The 20,292-nt window shown below is 37.3% G+C and overlaps 1 protein-coding gene across 1 annotated transcript in view; it reads left to right on the top strand.

The window, feature by feature from the left end:
* UGCG (UDP-glucose ceramide glucosyltransferase) overlaps positions 1-19,985 on the top strand; it is a 33,367-nt gene extending 13,382 nt beyond the window's left edge. The window contains exons 2-9 of the mRNA XM_029920664.1: positions 3,381-3,522; positions 11,088-11,190; positions 11,851-11,952; positions 13,439-13,551; positions 17,132-17,310; positions 18,348-18,434; positions 18,931-19,120; positions 19,501-19,985. Of these exons, the coding sequence (XP_029776524.1) occupies positions 3,381-3,522; positions 11,088-11,190; positions 11,851-11,952; positions 13,439-13,551; positions 17,132-17,310; positions 18,348-18,434; positions 18,931-19,120; positions 19,501-19,671 (1,087 nt within the window). The 3' untranslated portion in view covers positions 19,672-19,985. The remainder of the gene's footprint in view (positions 1-3,380; positions 3,523-11,087; positions 11,191-11,850; positions 11,953-13,438; positions 13,552-17,131; positions 17,311-18,347; positions 18,435-18,930; positions 19,121-19,500) is intronic.
* Positions 19,986-20,292: the final 307 nt, after the last annotated feature.

Genomic DNA, 20,292 nt, shown 5'->3' with positions numbered 1-20,292 from the left:
TTGTGGGATGGAGGGAGGAGAGATCGATGTGGGGGAAAACACAAAAGAGAACTTTTTTTTTAAAGGTTCTGTGAGTTCAAGTAATTGTGAGTAGAAATTTCAGATGCAGTATTTACCAGTTCCTCTAGAGGACTTCATTATTGTTTTGTGAGTCAGAATGAGTCTGATAAAATACTGCATTCTTGATATGAAAAGCTCTCCAAAGGATAGGAGGTATCTTTGTATTGTGTTTAAACTAAAATGTCTTAATGAAGAAAGGGGAAGGCGGGGACGAGGATCAATACTAGACATTTTAACACTACTTAAGTTATCCTTGCTGTTCTTAACCTAAAGACTTGCCAAATGCAGTGAGTTAGTAGGTTGGATTTCTCTGAATTGGTCATGACATCGTGCGTGTTTTGATAAGCTTAAGAGAACTTAATGATTGTGCAGTGGGAAGAGAATAAAAAATTCCTGGGATTTTAGGCTGCCTTATTTTATCCTCCATGTCTTAGATTGTGTCATGATTTCAGTGTCTTTGCTACTCATTCTCTGTCTGCTACCTTCTGGATAATGTCTTCCAATCTAGATTCCAGTTCTCCAGGTCTGTCTTAAACTGCCTATGTAATCTTCTGCTCTACCTGTCTATTGAGGGTTTTTTTTTTTCTCTCTATAATATTTTATTGTCAAATTGTTTTCCATACTTGTCTATTGAGTTTTATGTCAACAACCATAACTTTTATTTCTAGACATTGTATGTATTTCTAGACATTCATATATGATGGTCTTATTCTTTCTCTTGGGTTTTGTTCAGCAACACAGGGACTTTGCATTACGGGTGTGGTCAGGTGTTCTCGAAGACTTTCTTTTAATTCCACTTATTGAGGGGTAGATCCAAGAAGCAGCATCCCATCTTTCCTGTGTGGGCCAGCATTTTTGTACTTTACCTTTCAGAGATTCCGTATTTGTACACGGTTGTCAGAACAGAGTTCCCATCATTCGTGTCTCAGGCTTGTCTCCATCTCTAGATCACCAGGGACCAACAGATGGCCCTGAGGCAAAAGCATCTAGCACTCATTGACCCAGAGGGTTCTTCTCATTTCTGACTTGGGGAGTTCCCCTTATTTTCCTGATACTTCAAGGCATGTATCTAAAAACATGCTTTGAAGTCTGGAAAGATGAACAAGAAACTTACAATGCCAAGATGTGGTGATGAAAACGTGGCAGATGGGGGCAGGGGTGGCAGGGAGATTTCTTTTTTGTGACTATTTTAGTATCTTTAGTGATTTGAACCACGTGGATATTACTGGTTCAACCAATTAAATATATAAACTTTTTTCCTCTAGCAGTCTAGATGTTCTGTATTGGGTGGGTTTTCTCAGACATCTAGCCTTGTTAGATACGGAATAGTGATCATTTTTGTGGTTATATAAGTTTTAGATCATGGTTTTACTTCTGTCCAACCTCTAGATGAACTTGGTAGATGAATATTTTCCAAACTATCTATGGCAAAGAATCAGCTCTTTAAAGTTTTTCCAGTCTGGCATAGACTAATACTCTGGTAAACTACAATAAAAATAAATACTGGGGGCGCCTGGGTAGCTCAGTCAGTTTAGCGTCTGATTCTTGATCTACGCTTAGGCCTTGATCCCAGGGATGTCAGTTCAAGCCCTGTTTTGGGAGCCTGCTAACTGACTTACATACATACATACTGATTACATGCTTGGATGGCATGGAAAGGTCAAAATCCTATAAACATTTCTAATTGCTTTTCTTGATTTCTTCTCACAGACCAGTAAAAAGCCACTTACTCACTGACCACACTGAGCAGCACTGTTGGAAATGGTATCACATTGTCCTCCAGCAGTTGGTGTATCAGAAATTGATATCACCTTGTTCTTTAAAAAATCTTTTGTTGGCTTAAATTTTTTCCATTGTAGAGGCACCTTGGTGGCTCAGTCGGTTAAGCATTCGGCTTCGGCTCAGGTTATGATCTCACAGTTCGTGGGTTTGAGCCCCATGTCCGGCTCTGTGATGGCTGCTAGCTCAAAACCTGGAGTCTGTCTTCAGATTCTGTATCTCCCTCTCTCTCTGACCCTCCCCTGCTTGCTCTGTCTCTCAAAAATAAAAATAAAGAAAAAAATGTTTCCCATTGTAGGTAACCTGTTTTGTTTCTGTAAAATGTTTTATGGCTTTATCTGAAACGTTAGATGTTCACTGTGGCACATCCCTGTCTTTAATTAGCTAAGATGGAGCCCATGGCTAACTGTTCTGGATGGTGGTAGCAGTGTACTTCCAGAAGTCATTCATAGATTAATTGTGTGTTTCATCAAATCGAAGATACACTGATGCTGGTGTTTTCTTGATCTTCCAGAAGGTTTCATTGCTTGGGTTTCATGCTACTAATTTAGGACTGCCATCTGGTTGCCACCCATTATAAGAGGCCATAGATTTCAGAGATGTTAAAATGTGGAAGAACGTGTGTCTTAAAATACTTTGTACATGGCCCCCTGATTGTTCTAACCTGTAATTACTTTTGAGTGAGGGGGAGGAGGACTTTGGTGACTTCCTTTAGAAATATCATCACCCTGCTGAAGAGCATCTCTTCTCTTTGTTGTGACACCATGAACATTAACTGGGGCCAATTCTCTTTTTAATTGGCCTGGCGTCCCTCCTCAAGAGCCCTTGGGATGGACCAGCACTCAGAACCTTGGCCAGCTTATCTGTGAGTTGGTGGCACTGGTGTATCTTCCAATGTCATTACTAGACATTTTTCCCATCGAGATTTTTTTTTTCTTACTTTAGAATTCCCTCTGTTCCATCCCTGCCATTCTGAGCTTGTGAATATTGGCAGTTCTACTAGTTATCCCATTTTCTTGCTTGCCCTGCTGGTAGCCTAGTGCTTCTTTCAATCATGTGTTATGTGTACTGCTTCTTATAGAAATATCTCAGGTTTCTCTGGTTACATTTCTCTGTTTTTCTGAGAGAATTAGGGATTTCCCTCCCTCCTCCATACTGTTTTTATAGTTCTTGGTCTACTTTGATGGCTGTTTGGGAGGAAGGGCAGTTATTGTGTAGGCTAACACTGTAATTCATTTCTTCACCATGTATTTATTGAATGCCTCCTCTCTGCCAGGCATAGTTCTCTAAGTACTGAGTACAGCGATAAACAACACTCGTAAGCTCCAGCCTCCTTTGGAACATTCCTTCTGCTTAGATCGGGTTTTCCTAAACTGGATGCTTACCTGGTTACTTTCCTTCATTTCCAGATAGCCCTTTAAAAAGATGTCAGTTAAAATTAACTTAGAATTGAGTAATTTCTTGAGAGCTTGATACATACTTTATACAGACTTGGCACTACTATGTTTCCAGAAATAACATATGTATCATTTGCTTTTTAGCCGATTACACCTCAACAAGAAGGCAACGGACAAACAGCCATATAGCAAGCTGCCAGGTGTGTCCCTTCTGAAACCTTTGAAAGGAGTGGATCCCAACCTAATCAACAACTTGGAGACATTCTTCGAATTGGATTACCCCAAAGTAAGTACAGCCTTGTACTCTTTAAGAAATGGGTGAGATCATGTTTGTTTGGGGTTTTCTGGTGTGTGTGTGTGTGTGTGTGTACACACGTGCGTGCACGCATATGCTTTCCCCTCATGGAAACACTTCAAGAAAGGGGCATTTTGACACCATAAAAAGGTGAAGATATTAAACATTCATGGTGATCTCGGCCTCATACAGTTTATGCTGTAATAGCAGTAGTCACAGGACAGGAATGGGGTTGAGGAATGGGGAGGTGCACATTCCTTTTTGTAACCACCTACTTGTCCATCTGAATTCGAAATCTGTGAGTAAACCTCCTAGAACTCAGACATGGTTAAGTGCCTTGTAGTTTGAATATAAAAATCTTGTTCCATGAGAGTTGTATGTGAATGACAGGAAGAAGAGGCAGTGAGAGAGAAAAAGTAGCATTTACTGGTACGAGGATAGCTAGAAATAAACATAAATCCCCTTGAAAATCCGGCTTTTGACCCAAGAATGTTATAGTTAGTGATAACATGGGTCTTCCTCATACCCAATTTCTAATTTCTTTATCTTTCTAGATTTTAATGCCCACTTATTTTGTTCTATCATTTATCTATACAGTTGGTAGATCTGTGAACACAACCTGCTCCTTCACTGGAGCACTGCCAGTTTTGTTGGGATGAGAGTATTCTTATCTCTTCCCTTTGATATTCCACTTGTAGTTTCTTCTTTTTTTTTTTTTAAGTTCCTTTATTTATTTTGAGAGTGAGAGAGCACATGAACGGGGAAGGGGCAGAGAGAGGGAGAGAGAGAGTCCCAAGCCGGCTCCACGCTGTCAGTGTGGACCTTGAGGAGCTGAGTGCAGGTCTTGATCCCACAAACCATGAGGTTAAGACCTGAGCCCAAATCAAGAGTCAGATGATTAGCCAACTGAGCTATCCAGGGGCCCCTCTGCTGGTAGTTTCTTAGGAGAACTTAACTCTTCCCTTTATTTATGTATTTCGCTTTATTGCAGCTTTTTAAATTGCCTATTTGAAACACTGCTTTTGAATGTCTTTTATAGTTCTACCTACTTGATTTTAAGTCCATTTGAGTTTTCTCTCCATGGCCTCTATTCACTTGCTTCAATTTTTACCCTCACTTCTCAGCTTTTCCACAGTTTGTGCCACTTGGAGGCTCTTCCCCTCCTATTTCTTTAGGACAGTGTATCCCAAGTTATGAGAAGGAAGATAAAACATACACCACACTTCTCATACTAACTTGTTTTTACGCTCTCATGTCCTTTCTTTTTGCTCTTATTTTTCTCGGTAGCATCAATGAAAAGAATAGAAAAGACAGATGTAACTTAATGCAGTTCTTACTAAGTATATAAACACGAGTATAATTCAGTTATTTTTTAGTTTAGAGTTGTTTTTATATTATTGCTTTTAAAGTTTCGAAGTCTAGGTATTTGAAGCTAACGTGAAGCAAAACCATTGTGTATTTTTCTTGTAATTTGTGTGTTATATGTATTTAATAATTTTAGAGAGCTGAATCATGCATTTATTATCTATTCAATAAATTGAATATGTAATTAAAAAAAAATAAGATCTATACTTAATTTTTTTTCCCAACCAGAAGTGCAAAAAGTGCCCTTTGGTAACTTAGGAAGAATGAAGTAAATAAAATTAATTGCACAATAGCTTTGTAGTAAGAGAAATGGAAGGTTTTTCAGGGGTACCTCAGTGGCTCAGTCGGTTGAACATGTGACTTCAGCTCAGGCCGTGATCTCTCGGCTTGCTGATGTCGGGGCAGAGCCTGCTTCAGATCCTCTGTCCCCCTTTCTCTGTCCCTCCCCCTCTTGTGCTTTCTAAAAAAAACACATTTAAAAAATGAAATAAAAATGAAAGGTTATTAAGCCCCACATTGTATAAGTATATGCAGAGAGGTTTTTTGTTTTTTTTTTTAGTTTCTTTATTTATTGAGAGAACGTGCAAGCAGCGTAGGGGCAGAGAGAGAGAATCCCAAGCAGGCTCACTCTTCATCGGCAGTGCAGAGCCTGATGTGGGGCTCAAACCCACAAACTGTAGATCATGACCTGAGCTGAGACCAAGAGTCTGTCGTCTAACCAACCAACTGAGCCACCCAGGAGCGAAGAGATTTTTTTTAAATAAATGAAAGAATATTTTCATTGATTATTATTAAATCTCAGAACAGGGGCGCCTGGGTGGCTCAGTCGGTTAAGCCTCCGACTTCGGCTCAGGTCAGATCTCACATTCCTGGGTTCGAGCCCCGCATCAGGCTCTGTGCTGACAGCTAGCTCAGAGCCTGGAGCCTGCTGCTGGTTCTGTGTCTCCTTGTCTCTCTCCCCCTCCCCCTCTCATGCTCTGTCTCTCTCTATCAAAAATAAATAAAACATTAAAAAAAAAAAGTTTTTAAATCTCAGAACAGCTTAGGATCATGCATTTATCCTTGTGAAACTTAGTGTCCCATTTCAGTGTTTTAATCCACATCCTGCCCTTTCCCTATTCAACCACTCTCAGAACTAAGTTATGGAATTTCTGTGTTGCAGCCCTTATGAGATGATTGTCATGGCATTAATTGGTTGTGGAAGTTAGTGTGGGTTTTAGTTGTAGAAAGAGTTTCTAAAAATGACCCAGGAACATGTTTATCCATTAATTCCCAACATTTGGGATAAGTCAATAATTGATTTCTTTTTCTGAATGATTTATTTCAAGAGCTCTTATTTTTGCTTCTTTTTCCACAAGTTATGCCCTTGAGGTGTTTAAATTCATCAAGGAGAAAATTATTTTGATACTTAATATAAAATGAGGAACCCCGAATATAAGAGATTGTTTTTATTCTTTTTTCACAATTTTATTTACTAATTATAAAATACCGTTAGCTGTGTAAATCAAAAATTTGGAAAGTGGAGGAAAAGTGTTAAGTCTGAAGGAAAATTTAGATCTCAAGGCATTTCATTTGCTATTTATTTATTTATTTATTTTTACTTTTAAATATTTATTTATTTTTGAGAGACCAAGTGTGAGTGGGGGAGGGCAGAGAGGAAGACACAGACAGAACTTGAAGCAGGCTCCAGGCTCTGAGCTGTCAGCACAGAACCCAACACAGGACTTGAACCCACGGACCGTGAGATCGTGAAGTCAGATGTCTAACTGACTGAGCCACCCAGGCGCCTCAATTTCATTTGATTTTTAAAAGAGCATGTTCCACAAGAAACTGAAGTTAAACCACTGACCTCGCACCAGTCTGAGCATGAACAGACAAGTCGCTTGTATGACCAAGTAGGCATGTAGTAAACGAACATCTGCATGACTGCCAGGCCCACCCAACCATACTATGTGCTTTTTGTCGATGTGAACACTGTTTTACAAAAGTATGTCTGGTTTCATCCTGGACCTAACTTTTTCCTCCCAATTTGACTTAGAACATTATGGATGATTCAGAAATTTAATTTTGGACACATGCAAGAAAACTTACTGCTGGTATTTGTTCTAAGTTTCAATTTCGGTGAGAATCTTACTATACTAATTGCCCTGAAGGATTTCTGTGCTTTACATATCTTATCAATTCACTTATTTTGATAATTATTCCTTGGAGGGAAAAAAAAGAATGAAAAAGACATGTAATTCATTTTCTGCAAATTGAGCACTCACTTGGCATCCCCAAAGAAGGCATTTAGGGAGAGATTTAGCTACAGCAGGAAGATTCAGTAAAGTAGCTTTACGTTAGTAAATCCTAGCCATATGAAGAGATCTTAATTAAACAATCAAAGTTATTGCCAGAGTTGAGGCTATGGTCATTATGGTGGGTTTGTGCCTTTTTTTTTTTTTTTTTTAACACAAATACACAACTGGTTTAAAATGTTACAAGTCTGGTGCCATGTTTAAACTCTTTCTTGCCAGTGGTGTAACTATCCTTAAGAGGATTGTTTTCTAACTGAATAGTCTTCTAAACAAAGAACTAGAGAAGACAAAATCGAATCCATTATCAAAAGACCAAGCACAACATTTGTTAGTGAAACTTCTAAATCTGCAAGATTAGGAATTTACCAAGTAAATTTGGAAAACCGTATAAACAAACTAGTTTTTGAAAATAGAGATGTATATAATTCAGTTTGTCCAGTGTTCGATTCAGAGCTGTGTTCTTACGAAACATTTCCTTTCTGGCATCTATCTTTTACTCAAAAGTTACCCTAAGGACAAATGCATTAACTTATAAGTGTATTATTCATTCCATGCCAGAGAATGTTGTAGGCATTTGGGGTCTGAATCTCTTCTTATCATAGACAATTTATATTCTATAATCCAAATATCCTCATAAAATTTTTCTGTAAAAATGATACGTAGTTACTTACAGACTATTTAAGATATTCCTACTTGATGGGCAATGTAATTGATTAATATCACTGAAAACTTTTCTATTTTAATAGAATGTTTTATCTTGTCTGCTATATTACAAATTTTGTATTCCAGATGTCTACAGGGCTGAATCAGTGAGGTTTTTCTAATGTCATTTATATACCTCAATCTAATGCTATATAAGCAGAAAAGTAGGATTCATGATTATTGCCATTTCAGACATTCACTTCTTGAATATCAAAGCGCTGAGTCCCAGGCTGTGGATTTCCTACACCTCTCTTGTTCTCAGCCTTTTAGTCATTGCACTGTTTGAAAAGGAAATTACTAAGGAGTTGTTGGAGACTAATCTTCTTATCTAAATTACTCTGGGTTTTAGGGGTGACTGGTTTGGTAACTTGAGCGTGGACTCTTGATTTCAGCTCAGGTCATGATCCCGGGGTTGTGGGATCAAATCCTGTGTTGGGCTTTGTGCTGAGTGTGGAACCTGCTTAGGATTCTCTATTTCTGTCTTTCTCTCTCTCTCGCTGCCCCTCTCCCCCACGCGTACTCCCAATAAAATAAAAATAAGTAAAATAAAGAGGCATGGAAAATTATTAAAAATAAATAGCTCTGGGGTTTATTTCTAGATTTTATGTATTCATACTGGCCCTTTATACTAGAATTCACTGTATCTTATAGCCCTCAGATTTATAAAGTAAGTGTTTTCTTGAAATATTTTTAAAGTGTAATATTTTTAATAAACACTATATTTTTGAACATATATAGTTACACTTGGTCCTTTAGTTTTAAAATATCCAAAAAATTTTTTAAATTGTTTTAATCTTTATTTTTGACAGAGAGAGAGAGTGAGAGAGCGCGTGCACGTGAGCCGGGGTGGGGCAGAGAGAGAAGGAGATACAGAATCTGAAGCAGGTGCCAGACTCTGAGCTGTCAGCAAAGAGCTGGACGCAGGGTTCAAACCTGTGAAACATGATATCATGACCTGAGCTGAAGTCAGAGGCTTAACCTGCTGAGCCACCTAGGCGCCCCTAAAAAATGATTTGTTTGTATTAACTAAGAAAGCCTTCAACCAACTTAATACGTTGTGTTTGGTGGTCACAGTGTAGTTGGAGTGATATAACTATTCCAATACAGAGATTCCTAGCAAATAAAATGTTCGATCAAACTGAAACTGAAGACACAGAGGTGGTTATCAGATTCCTGATTAAAATCTAATATGTTAAAAAATACTTGGTGTGCTACCTCCTATAAACAAGCAAAAGCAAAAGTTGTGTGTTTAAATAAGAGTCTGAACATTTTTTAGATAATAAGAACTGAGTTTTATTTGCACTCTGGCTAATCAGGAGGTATTTGGTTTTCATTTGAAATTAAAATGTATAATCAATAAAAATGAAAACTTTAAATCTTACATTTGAATAAAGGTAAATTCTGTCTCACTTGAATACATTTCTAGAGCTATATTTTGCAGAGTTTTCTCTTGCTAGGGAAAAAAGTGAAGACTAACTTTTTTACTATATTTTATGGAATTGTATCACTTAAGAACATTTCTTTTCACTTCGCTCATACCTGCAAAACAGCATAAATCATAAAAGCATCAAAGAAACTGTACAGTGTTTGGGAAAATGAGGAATTCTAACAGCAAAGCTGGCTGAGCAGCTCACTCTAGGAGGGAAGCTAATTGTAACTTTTACCCTTTGGAAAGTCACTTAATCTTTCTGATCTTCATTGTTAAGAGGTCATTTCAACAGAAGGTTGTTTTGAGTCAGATTGGGAGGAGGACTGATGCTTTACGGGATTTAGGAGTCAACCCTCTGGGACATTTAAGGGTGTAGGCAGGGGTGGTGTCCTTCCCTCTCTCTGAAGACTAGATAGCTGTAAAGTTGGTTGGCAGTATTGGCCAGTCATCATTAAAGGTAGATAGTTGATAGAATGTATAATAATAATAGGTAGAAAGTAGGAGAAAAGTATACATTGTTTTCCCAGACTCTACTTAATTATTGAGAAGACTTTTTTCCCTCACTTGAAAAAAAAATCTTAACTACCTTCTTCATTGACCTTAGTTCTGGCCCTTTTCATACTCAGCCCCTAATTTCCATATTACCAGTTTTTGCTGAGTTTCCCTTTTACCTGAGCTGGTCCCTGTATGTTAGATACTTAAAAAGTTATGTCCTTAGCTCTTTCATTCTTTTTTTTAAGAACACATAGATTTGTTATTTTTTCGTGGACACAATTAACCCCCCTCCTTCGCTTAAAAATATCCACCCCATTTTAGAAAGCGAGTTGGTAGCAAATTTGTCACTGAGTCAGCATGAACATTTAAAAAAAAAAAAGTTACTCTAAGAATACTTATCCCACAAAATAATAGAGTAGCATCTTCGTATGTGAACGCACTTTTTTAAAAAAACAAATGTAGTTTATTAAGTTTATTTAAGTTACCAAACTTAAAGGTTTAGCTCCAGATTTTATAAACCTGGTTACATGTCAGAACTGCCCCCAGAGATTCTAATTCAAAAGTAAGAGTGGGGCTTAGTGTTCTCCTCCTTAAATAAATCTCCCAGGATAACCAACACAACGAGTCAAATGCAAAGAAATGACTTCCCTAACGTCCTGTCAGAGTCAAACGTGGCACTGAGCAAAATAAAACCCTGGGTATTTTTGTTGTTAGAGGCCTAACCATGCTTTTCAGGATGATAGACTTTCAATCTAATTCTATTTTGTTTTGAAAAATTCTTATTCAGCAAAAATCTAGTACCATTTTGTCCTTTTCATGGGAAGAGCATGGAAAAACTCTTTACATTGATCATTCTGGGACTTGATACATACTTTATGGCACCTTCATGAAATAGTAATTTCAGAGACAGAGCTTCTGGAGAACAGGGGGATGTTTCATGATGACGGCCACAGAGAAGCTCGAGATCCAGTTTAATTCAGCCCATGCCTGTCAGGGAATGGCAGGACTTCAACTGTGGGAACTGCCAGTCTGTTCATTATCTCTGCAGCTTGCAGCAAAGCAGCCCCTGTTCTGGAGAAGCTGCTCTCGATTAAAGCAACACTTGATATCCTAAGTGTTTGCATCCGTTATGAGTACTCTCTTAACTTTTAAATGCTATGTGTACAACTGCTTATTTTTCTTAATGCTTTTTATCAATCAATAAATACCAGTAATGTGCTTATTTTTGTAAAAGAGGTTAATCTACATAAAATGTGTTCTTTGACTAGTATGAAGTACTCCTTTGTGTACAAGATCACGATGATCCAGCCATTGATGTATGTAAGAAGCTTCTTGGAAAATATCCAAATGTTGATGCTAGATTGTTTATTGGTAGGTAACAAATAAATTCTACAATAACCCTTTTGCTGTAGTAGTATTAAGTATCAGTAATCTTTGCATTAAACTATAGATTAAGCTGTTAGCCACCCATTAACCTTTTTAGCATGTTTGCTTTACGGGTATTGGATTCGTGAAAGGTGTTTATAGCCTTTCAAGAGAACTTAAGTTATAAAAACACAGGTGTTTTTGTTTTTCATATCTGGGATTAACAAAATAACCCTAAAAAAACGCAAAGTTTCTTTATTATTTTCAATCTGTGGACCTTCCCAAATTTTATTCACAATATTGGGAGTGAGCGATAGGATTTACTTTTATTATATTGCAAAAAGAATATTTTTCAAAAGACTATAGGCTTAAAGATTTGTAGTGAGATATTTGCCATTAAACATTGATTCATACTTATTATTGATGCAATAACTTAAGAATTAAACTGAAACATATATTTTCAAAGATAAATTCATTCTCTTTTTAAGAATGAGCCAGTTTTTTAAAATGTATTATGAATAATAAGGAATGTAAAACATGTTAAGTATGTTTGTTTCAGTTATTACATATGAAAGTACTTCCACTTCTCCCTACCATGTATCTGTATAATACAAAATATTTTCAATGTTGGATGACTCTTTCATGGTTGTATCATTAAATTTTTAGGTGGCAAAAAGGTCGGCATTAATCCTAAAATTAATAATTTAATGCCAGGATATGAAGTTGCAAAGTATGATCTGATATGGATCTGTGATAGTGGAATAAGAGGTGAGCTGCTTTTTATTTGTTCTACAAACTATTCATTTGATGATAAAATGGCAAAAGCATTCTAAAAATGCATGAATCAACCCTTTTTTGTTTGCCTTATAAAGTAATGCATTTCATCATTATTTCATGGCATAATGTCAACTTATACATAACTAAAATTTGGAATTTTTATTACTGCTAACCTAGAACGTTACATCTGTAAAATTGTTCTTGTTATGAAGAGAAAATTCCAACTATTAAAAGAAATAGTCATGGTCTGTCACATAGTCCTTTATACAAGATTTTTCATAGTTGTAAATTTTCTCGTGTTCATGTAATCACTTGTCTTTTACTTTAATCAGTTTGTGGCACCAATACTGTCTCACACAAAGGGACAGAAACTAATAAGTGAATATTTTACCAAAATACAAACATGACTGTTAGTTGATTTTAGGAGGAAGCCTTTTATATACTGAAATTATAATTTGCACGTTTGCATTTTTAAACAGTTATGTTCCAGTTACCACAAGTTTCTCAACCTCCGCATTTGGGGCTGGGCGGTTGTTGGCTGAGGCTATTTTGTGGGATGGTTAGTGAGCATCCCTGGCCTCTCTGCACTAGGTACCAGTAGCACCTCTCTCTCAGTGGTGACAACACCCCCAAACATGTCCCTAGACTTGCTAAGTGCCCCCTGCAGTGCAGCGGTTGGGAACCACTGCTGTAGAATATGTGTATTTAAGGCCCAAATATACTTTTATACAATAGCTTTTGTTCAAAGCTTTTGTATTTTTGAAGGAAATAAAAATATAAAGTCATGTAAAAAGGTAGGAGGAGTTTGCTATTTGAAGAGGGGATGGTGATTTAAATTTTATTAGTTTGAAATGCAGATGTGAAAATTAATAGAAGTGTGACATGCCTAATTAATCAGGCTCATTATGAGTGTCAATTTATGGACAAAGATTATGTTCATTCTTCGTGTTTGCTACCTTAAATTATTTCCTATCATACATTTGTTATGTTTTCAGAATATATGTCCACCTCTCTGTCAAGTATAATCTCATTTAATTCCCATCAGCAGCTTTATGAGGTCGGATAGCTCATATCCTCCAAGAAAGTGGTGGCTCATTTCCTATAGTCAGAGAATGCAGGAACCCAGCATAAGAACTGAGGTCCTTTCAGCTCTGCTCCTATATCATTTCCATGACAAACACATTGTCCATATTCTAGTTTGGAGGTTCTGAAATAGGGGGAGTAACATTTTCAAGGTATATCCTGTCTCTGGTATGTATTAGTCTGAAAGTGTATAGAGTAAAATAGCTTGTCATAAATACACCTTTCTGAAATTTTGTATTCTATTTAGAAAAGTGATTGAGAATGATTTATTAGATCCAGATGTAAAAAAGAACTTTATAACAGCTCACAAAATACATTTCACGTTGTTGGCATTTTACTAAAAAGGATTTTTTTTTTCCCTTTCCCTCACACCTGTTTGTCTTTTTTATTGTAGTAATTCCAGACACACTTACAGACATGGTTAACCAAATGACAGAGAAGGTGGGCCTGGTCCATGGGCTGCCCTATGTAGCAGACAGACAGGGCTTTGCTGCCACTTTAGAACAGGTAAGTATGATTGTCGTGAATAATACTGCCGCATCCCTGATCTTCCAGAAACTTGTGGTTCTTCTGAGAGTTGGGATGAACTACATGAAGTTAACTGTAATCAAGTCTGTTTTAACCTGCTCAGTACTGGCCTCCTGAAGATGAGATGAGCCCTTTTCCTGGCGAGGTAGCTGGAATCACGCACAGCTGCACTCTGGCAGTGACTGGATGTGCACGGGAAACCTCCTGAGGTCTCATCACCAGCTGGACACAGTATCTTCTGTTTCCTTCTGGTCCTTGCTTTCAGTTCTAGAGTTTGGTTCTAGACTTAACGTAAAAGTACATGGCATAGTACTTTCAGAAATCTAATCTGAAAATAATCTTTTTTTTTTTTTGAAGTATCCATCTCTATACCCAAAGTAGGGCTTGAAACCACAACCCTGAGATCAAGAGTTACATGCTTTTCCAACTGAGCCAGCTGGTCACCTCAAGAATCTTTTATAAATATCAGAGTATTTCAAATACACACAAAAAAGGAAAATTGTTCATATAAGTTATTATAAAACTCATTTGATTTCCTTTTAAAATGGATTTCTAAAGATTACTGGAGGGGGCGCCTGGGTGTCTCGGTCGGTTAAGCGTCTGACTTTGGCTCAGGTCATGATCTCATAGCTCGTGGGTTCCAGCCCTGCGTCGGGCTCTCTGCTGCCAGCTCAGAGCCTGGAGTGTGCTTTGGATTCTGTGTCTCCCTCTCTCTGCCTCTTACCCACTCATTCTCTCTCTCTGTCTCAAAAATAAATAAACATTAAAAAAATTTTTTTAAGTACTGGACAATTTTATTTTGTGGTTTCTATTTTTTTCTCTTCACCCTGTTAAATAGAATGATATAAAAATAAATTGTGAAAAAAATATAAGCAAGAAAATAACAACATAACCCTACCAATTAGAGGAAGTTTCTATTTTTTTTCCTATGTACCTTTTTAAAAACAAGTTGAGATGGTACTCTAAAAACAATTTGTATATGATTTTTGTCACTTGATCAGCTTTTCTCCCGATCATAAATAATTTTTAATATTTACTTTTTTTAAGTTTATTTATTTTGAGAGAGACAGAGATAGCCACTTGAGCAGGGAAGAGTCAGAGAGAGGAAGAAAGACAGCAAATCCCAAGCAGGCTTCATGCTATCAGTGCAGAGCCCAACTCACTGTAGGGTTCAATCCTGCAAACCATGAGATCATGACCTAATGAAACTAAGAGTCAGACACTTAACTGACTGAGTCACCCAGGTGCTTCATTAATAATTTTTTTATAAAAGTGATTTTTATTAGCTGTACCATAGTTTGACACCCTATCCTATACCTGACTCAACCATTCCTGTGCTGTTAAGTAGGAAGAATGTCTCCATGTCATAAGGGAAGGACATATGGTTGCAATCTTATAAACACATCAACTTGCTTGTCAGTGTATCTGCACTTGTATTATTTTGAATTGCAGTCTTGTGATTACTACAGATCTGAGGGGGTAAAGGTACATTGTGTGTGGAATTTAACCTTTGACACTTTGAGCCATGACCTCTTAATATTGCCTATGAATAGATTTGTCCTATTGCAAGTCTTTAAATATCAGAGTTTTTGTTTAGTAAGAGAAACTCGGAGTAGTTACTTAAAAATAAATACTTAAGGGGCGCCTGTGTGACTCAGTCGGTTAAGCATCCAGCTTCGGCTCAAGTCATGACCTCATGGTTCATGGGTTCAAGCCCTGCATCGGGCTCTGTGCTGACAGTTAGCTCAGAGCCTGGAGCCTGCTTCAGATTCTGTATCTCCCTCCCTCTCTGACCCTCCCCTGCTTGTACTGTCTCTCTCTGTCTCTCTCTTTTTTTTTTTAATTAAAAAAAAATTTTTTTAATGTTTTCTTTATTCTTGATACAGAGAGACACAGAGCATGAGAGGGGGAGGGGCAGAGAGAGAGGGAGACACAGAATCCGAAGCAGGCTCCAGGCTCTGAGCTAGCTGTCAGCACAGAGCCCAACGCAGGGCTCGAACCCACAAACGTGAGATCTGACCTGAGCCGAAGTCGGAGGCTTAACCACCCAGGCACCCCTCTCTCTGTCACTTAAAAATAAGTAAAAAACATAAAAATTAAAAAAATAAATACTTAAATTTTTTTAATATTTGTTTTTGAGAGAGAGAGAGAGTGTACAAGCAGAGGAGTGGCAGAGAGAGAAGTACAGAGGATCCAAAGTAGGCTCTGTACTGACAGCAGAGAGCCTGATGTGGGGGCCCAAACTCAGGAACCGTGAGACCATGACTTGATTGGAAATCGGACACTTGACCAACTAAACCACCCAAGCACCCCTAAAATAAAATACTTTTTATTCTTAAGTGCCACATCATACTTTTGTTTCACAAATACCCAAGTTGATTTGTAATGGGGGTGATAAGCATCTCCCAGATCACACAAATCAGTGACTTAGGTTAAATTTAATCCTTAAAGGCCCCTTTGCTGTAGTTACAGTGAATGGAAATAGAGGGGCTGTTCCAGTCCATAATGAAGTCCTGGGAGCCTTTGACATAGTTCCTATTTCCACCTCATCCCTAAAGCCTCACTGAATAACTGCTTGAGGAATTAGGCTGTGCGCTTCAGGTCTTCAATATTTGGTTCCGTTCAGTCCCATAAGCTCCAGAACTTCACTGCAGTCGGATGCAGAGCAGGCAGCAAGAATCCTGTTTGTCACCACCCCACATAGTTCTCTTGTCCATGCTGCGTGCGTGACCACTGCTTCAAGCTAATTAGGAAAGGCAGAATATCTCAGATGTAAACAATAGGGTTTTGTGTTCCCAAATAGGGTGCTGACTATTTTATTCTACCACTAATTTGGCAACTTGCATAGCTCATGGCTTCAAAGCATTATCTAGGGAAAGGGGGAGTAAGATGGGGGAATTTCAGTGTCTTCCCTGTTTGTGAAAGATACATTGAAAAATAACACTGGGGAAATGGGGAGGAAGTTCAGTGACTCCGGGGCAGGAGGCAGCCGGCTTTGAAAGGGTGCATAAAAGAAATTAAGAAATAGGATTGTCCTGTAGGTTGATAAACTCATACGTGAGTGTGTGTATGTATGCATGTGTGAGTACAGACATAAACCTGTGTGCACATTCACATATGCACATCCATATACCTTTATGTGCAGTTACACATTTTTGAAGTAGGATATATATTATAAATTATAAAATATTAATAAATATTTTGTATGTGCTTGAGTCATATTTTTACCTGACTTATTTTTTATCCAAATTAGGTTTTATTTGGATAAATCTTTAGGGAAGACAGGATTTATTTGAGAATACAATATATACTTTTCCTTCCTAGAAGCATATTTTTCTTTGTAATGCTAATAACAAGAATACTCAACCAAACAAATTACTGATTGCTTGCTACATGTAAACATGGTTTTGTAACAGTTTTTATTCAGGTTGTTTATGTGAGAATAATAAGACAGTCATACTTAAAGGAAATTCTTCTGGGAAAAAAAGTGTTTATAAACTCCATACTTTTAACATAACATTCTAATTACACACGCATGTTTTTGCTTTTGTTTTGGAAGGTATATTTTGGAACTTCTCATCCAAGATCCTATATCTCTGCCAATGTAACTGGCTTCAAATGTGTGACGGGAATGTCTTGTTTAATGAGAAAGGATGTGTTAGATCAAGCAGGAGGGCTGATAGCTTTTGCTCAATACATTGCTGAAGATTACTTTATGGCCAAAGCCATAGCGGACCGGTAAGCAAACTAAATTACATTAGGCTATAGTATTTTAGTACCTGACTTTATTGGTTTATTGTGTTTGTTACAGTCTTAGATTAATTGCCATTTTATTATAGTTTTTGCTAGTGAGTACAGAACAGGTTAATGTTTTTTAAAAAGTAATTCCTATTATTCATAGATATTGTTATGAAAGAAATAAATGAACAGATCTATGTTCTTTAATGTGATTTGACATAATGAAAAGGAAGCTTCTCTGTGATTATAAATTTTCATTATTATGGATGTAAATATCTATGTATTTTAGAAGAATTAAAAACATTAGTGCAGTCATAAGCCAAGCCAGCAGGTGATTTAAGTTTAAAGATTTAAAGAATATGATTCTACATTTTGGGATTTCTCAGTAGATTGATGCTCTGCTAAAAAGCCACTTAACAATTCATATGAATGGCTTACCATTTTCTCTATCACAAAATTACTTGTTTGCTTTTAAAGGGGTTCGTTGCCTTGTGTGATAATTTACTAAAGATAGGATTTTAAAAATTGAGGGATCTTTAAAAATTCTTTCATGATGCTATTCATGTGCCTCATAGATTCATAGTGTTTCCAAAGATATATGTGTATATAATGCCACCTTTTGCTTGCATTTCTGGTTGAATATCCACACACTTATCACACATATTCCTTGTACCCCTGACCTGCCCGCCATTTGAGTTGGTGGTTTTCTGGTTTTGGTTTTGGTTGGTAGTGATCCGAGACTGAACTATTAACCCCGAACCCACTCCACTTGGTCCTTTCGGAACGTCTGTATTTTAAGTTTCTTAAACTGTAAACTGAGAGGTTGTAGTTCCTTCCGACTCAGTTGCTGTCATAGGCCTGTGTATTTCTCTGTATCCAGGAGTACAGTGCACCCTGATTGGGGTGCTGGTCTGGGAACGGGGCTCAGCCTGAGCACCAGCAGGTGCTCACTCCTTACAGTGATGCGTAAGCGCGTAGCCAGCCGCACCTGAGGTGTTCCTCATCGCCGTTCCTTTTACACTTACCTTAACTTTCAGAGGTTGGAGGTTTGCGATGTCCACGCAGGTTGCCATGCAAAACTCTGGCTCTTACTCAATTTCCCAGTTCCAGTCCAGAATGATCAGGTAAATTGGTTGGTTTTCTTCTTTGTGTACGTGGTTAAAAGAAAACAGCGGGGAGGGAGTGATTTTTTTACGTGGTCTAACTTGATATTTAAAATATCTAAAAGTCAAATTTTCATTTAGTTCCAGAAAAGAAAGGTTAGCATCTTTGTTAAAATAAATTTAGTGTCTAAATACATTTTCTTTGCTGTGCAATCCTGAATGCTTTCAATAAAGAGATGTTGAGACTTTGATATCTTTAATGTGCTGATCTCTATTTTCTAACTTTCTACACTTTGAATTTTATAATCTTTATTCATTAGAGTGTAGGCCTACAAATGAATTTATAGACCTTTTTATGTACTAAATAAACGTAGAAAAGAGATTCATTAAATATTATTTAAAGACAAGGGCCTTTATGTAACAGGCTAAAGAGCTGATCATTTGCGGGAGGGGGGGATTGATTAGGATTGTAACCAGGCTGTTTTAAAGAAAACCTTTTTTTTTTTTTTTTTTTTAGGTGGACCAAATTACGAATTAACATGCTTCCCGCTACAATAATTTGTGAGCCAATTTCCGAGTGCTTTGTTGCCAGTTTAATTATTGGATGGGCAGCCCACCATGTATTCAGATGGGATATTATGGTGTTTTTCATGTGTCATTGCCTGGCATGGTTTATATTTGACTACATTCAACTCAGGGGTGTCCAGGTATGTGGATGGGCATGGAAAGGCTGGCAGTCATTTGGTGGAACTAAAACTGGTTTAATTTAGTAAAGCTTGAAGAAATTTATCTAACCCATTCTTCAGCTTCCCATTGAAAGTTACCATCAGGTTTAAACATTACCTTCCTTAGTGGAATGTGGACACAGAACTTAACTGGATTTTCAACTTTCAGCTGATAAGTTAACACTGTCACTTTTATTAAGGCTCAAAAAAAAAAAAAAGACGTGAAGCAGTTCAGTTATCTAAAGAAGCAGGTTTGATTTTATATAGTATATTTTAAAAGAGTGAAATTGAAGAATTTTATTTTTTAACTCTATGGTTTGACAGTCAGTAAATTAAAAAAAATTTTTTTTTTTAATTCCTAGGGTGGCACACTGTGTTTTTCAAAACTTGATTATGCAGTAGCCTGGTTCATCCGTGAATCCATGACAATATACATTTTTTTGTCGGCATTATGGGACCCTACTATTAGCTGGAGAACTGGCCGCTACAGATTACGCTGTGGAGGCACGGCGGAGGAGATTCTAGACGTATAACTACAGCTTTGTGACTGTACATAAAGGAAAAAAGAGAAGTATTATAAATTATGTTTATATAAATGCTTTTAAAGATCTACCTTCAGTAGTTTTATCCCATGTATGTTTGATACCTGTTCTTTAATTTATTTTGCATGGCACTTGCATCTGTGAAGAAAAAAACAAAAAACACATCTGTAGTCTTGGCCAAATGGTACCCTTTGTTTTGTGGAAGTAGAGAATCAAGAGAATTGGTTCTAGGAACTTGGCTTTGGTTTTTGTTGTTGTTTGTTTATTTTTTAAAAATAAATAAATATATATATATAAAATATGAATGCTCTGCAGCAAACACTATGACAGTATCCTTCAGTAGGGAAAGTTTCTTATTTGTGAGTACACTCTTAGAACATTTATGGGATGGCGGCAGCTTTGTTTTGGGGTTTAGAAAAGACTAGAAAGTAGTCCCTGTCTGGATCTGAAGTGAATGGCGTCATGAGGTGAACAACGCACGGTGAGGTACTAACTAAGAAACTTTTTCATGCTGTATGCCTACCTCTTGTAGTTGTCGCAGAGCACCTATAAATTCTAATAAGGTAGCTCGGCCTTGCGAAAACAAATGGGAAACTTTAAAAATAATAAAAG

Source organism: Suricata suricatta, chromosome 13, assembly GCF_006229205.1.
Source record: "Suricata suricatta isolate VVHF042 chromosome 13, meerkat_22Aug2017_6uvM2_HiC, whole genome shotgun sequence".
Classification (NCBI taxonomy): domain Eukaryota; kingdom Metazoa; phylum Chordata; class Mammalia; order Carnivora; family Herpestidae; genus Suricata; species Suricata suricatta.
This window is presented reverse-complemented; position numbering and strand designations above follow the sequence as displayed.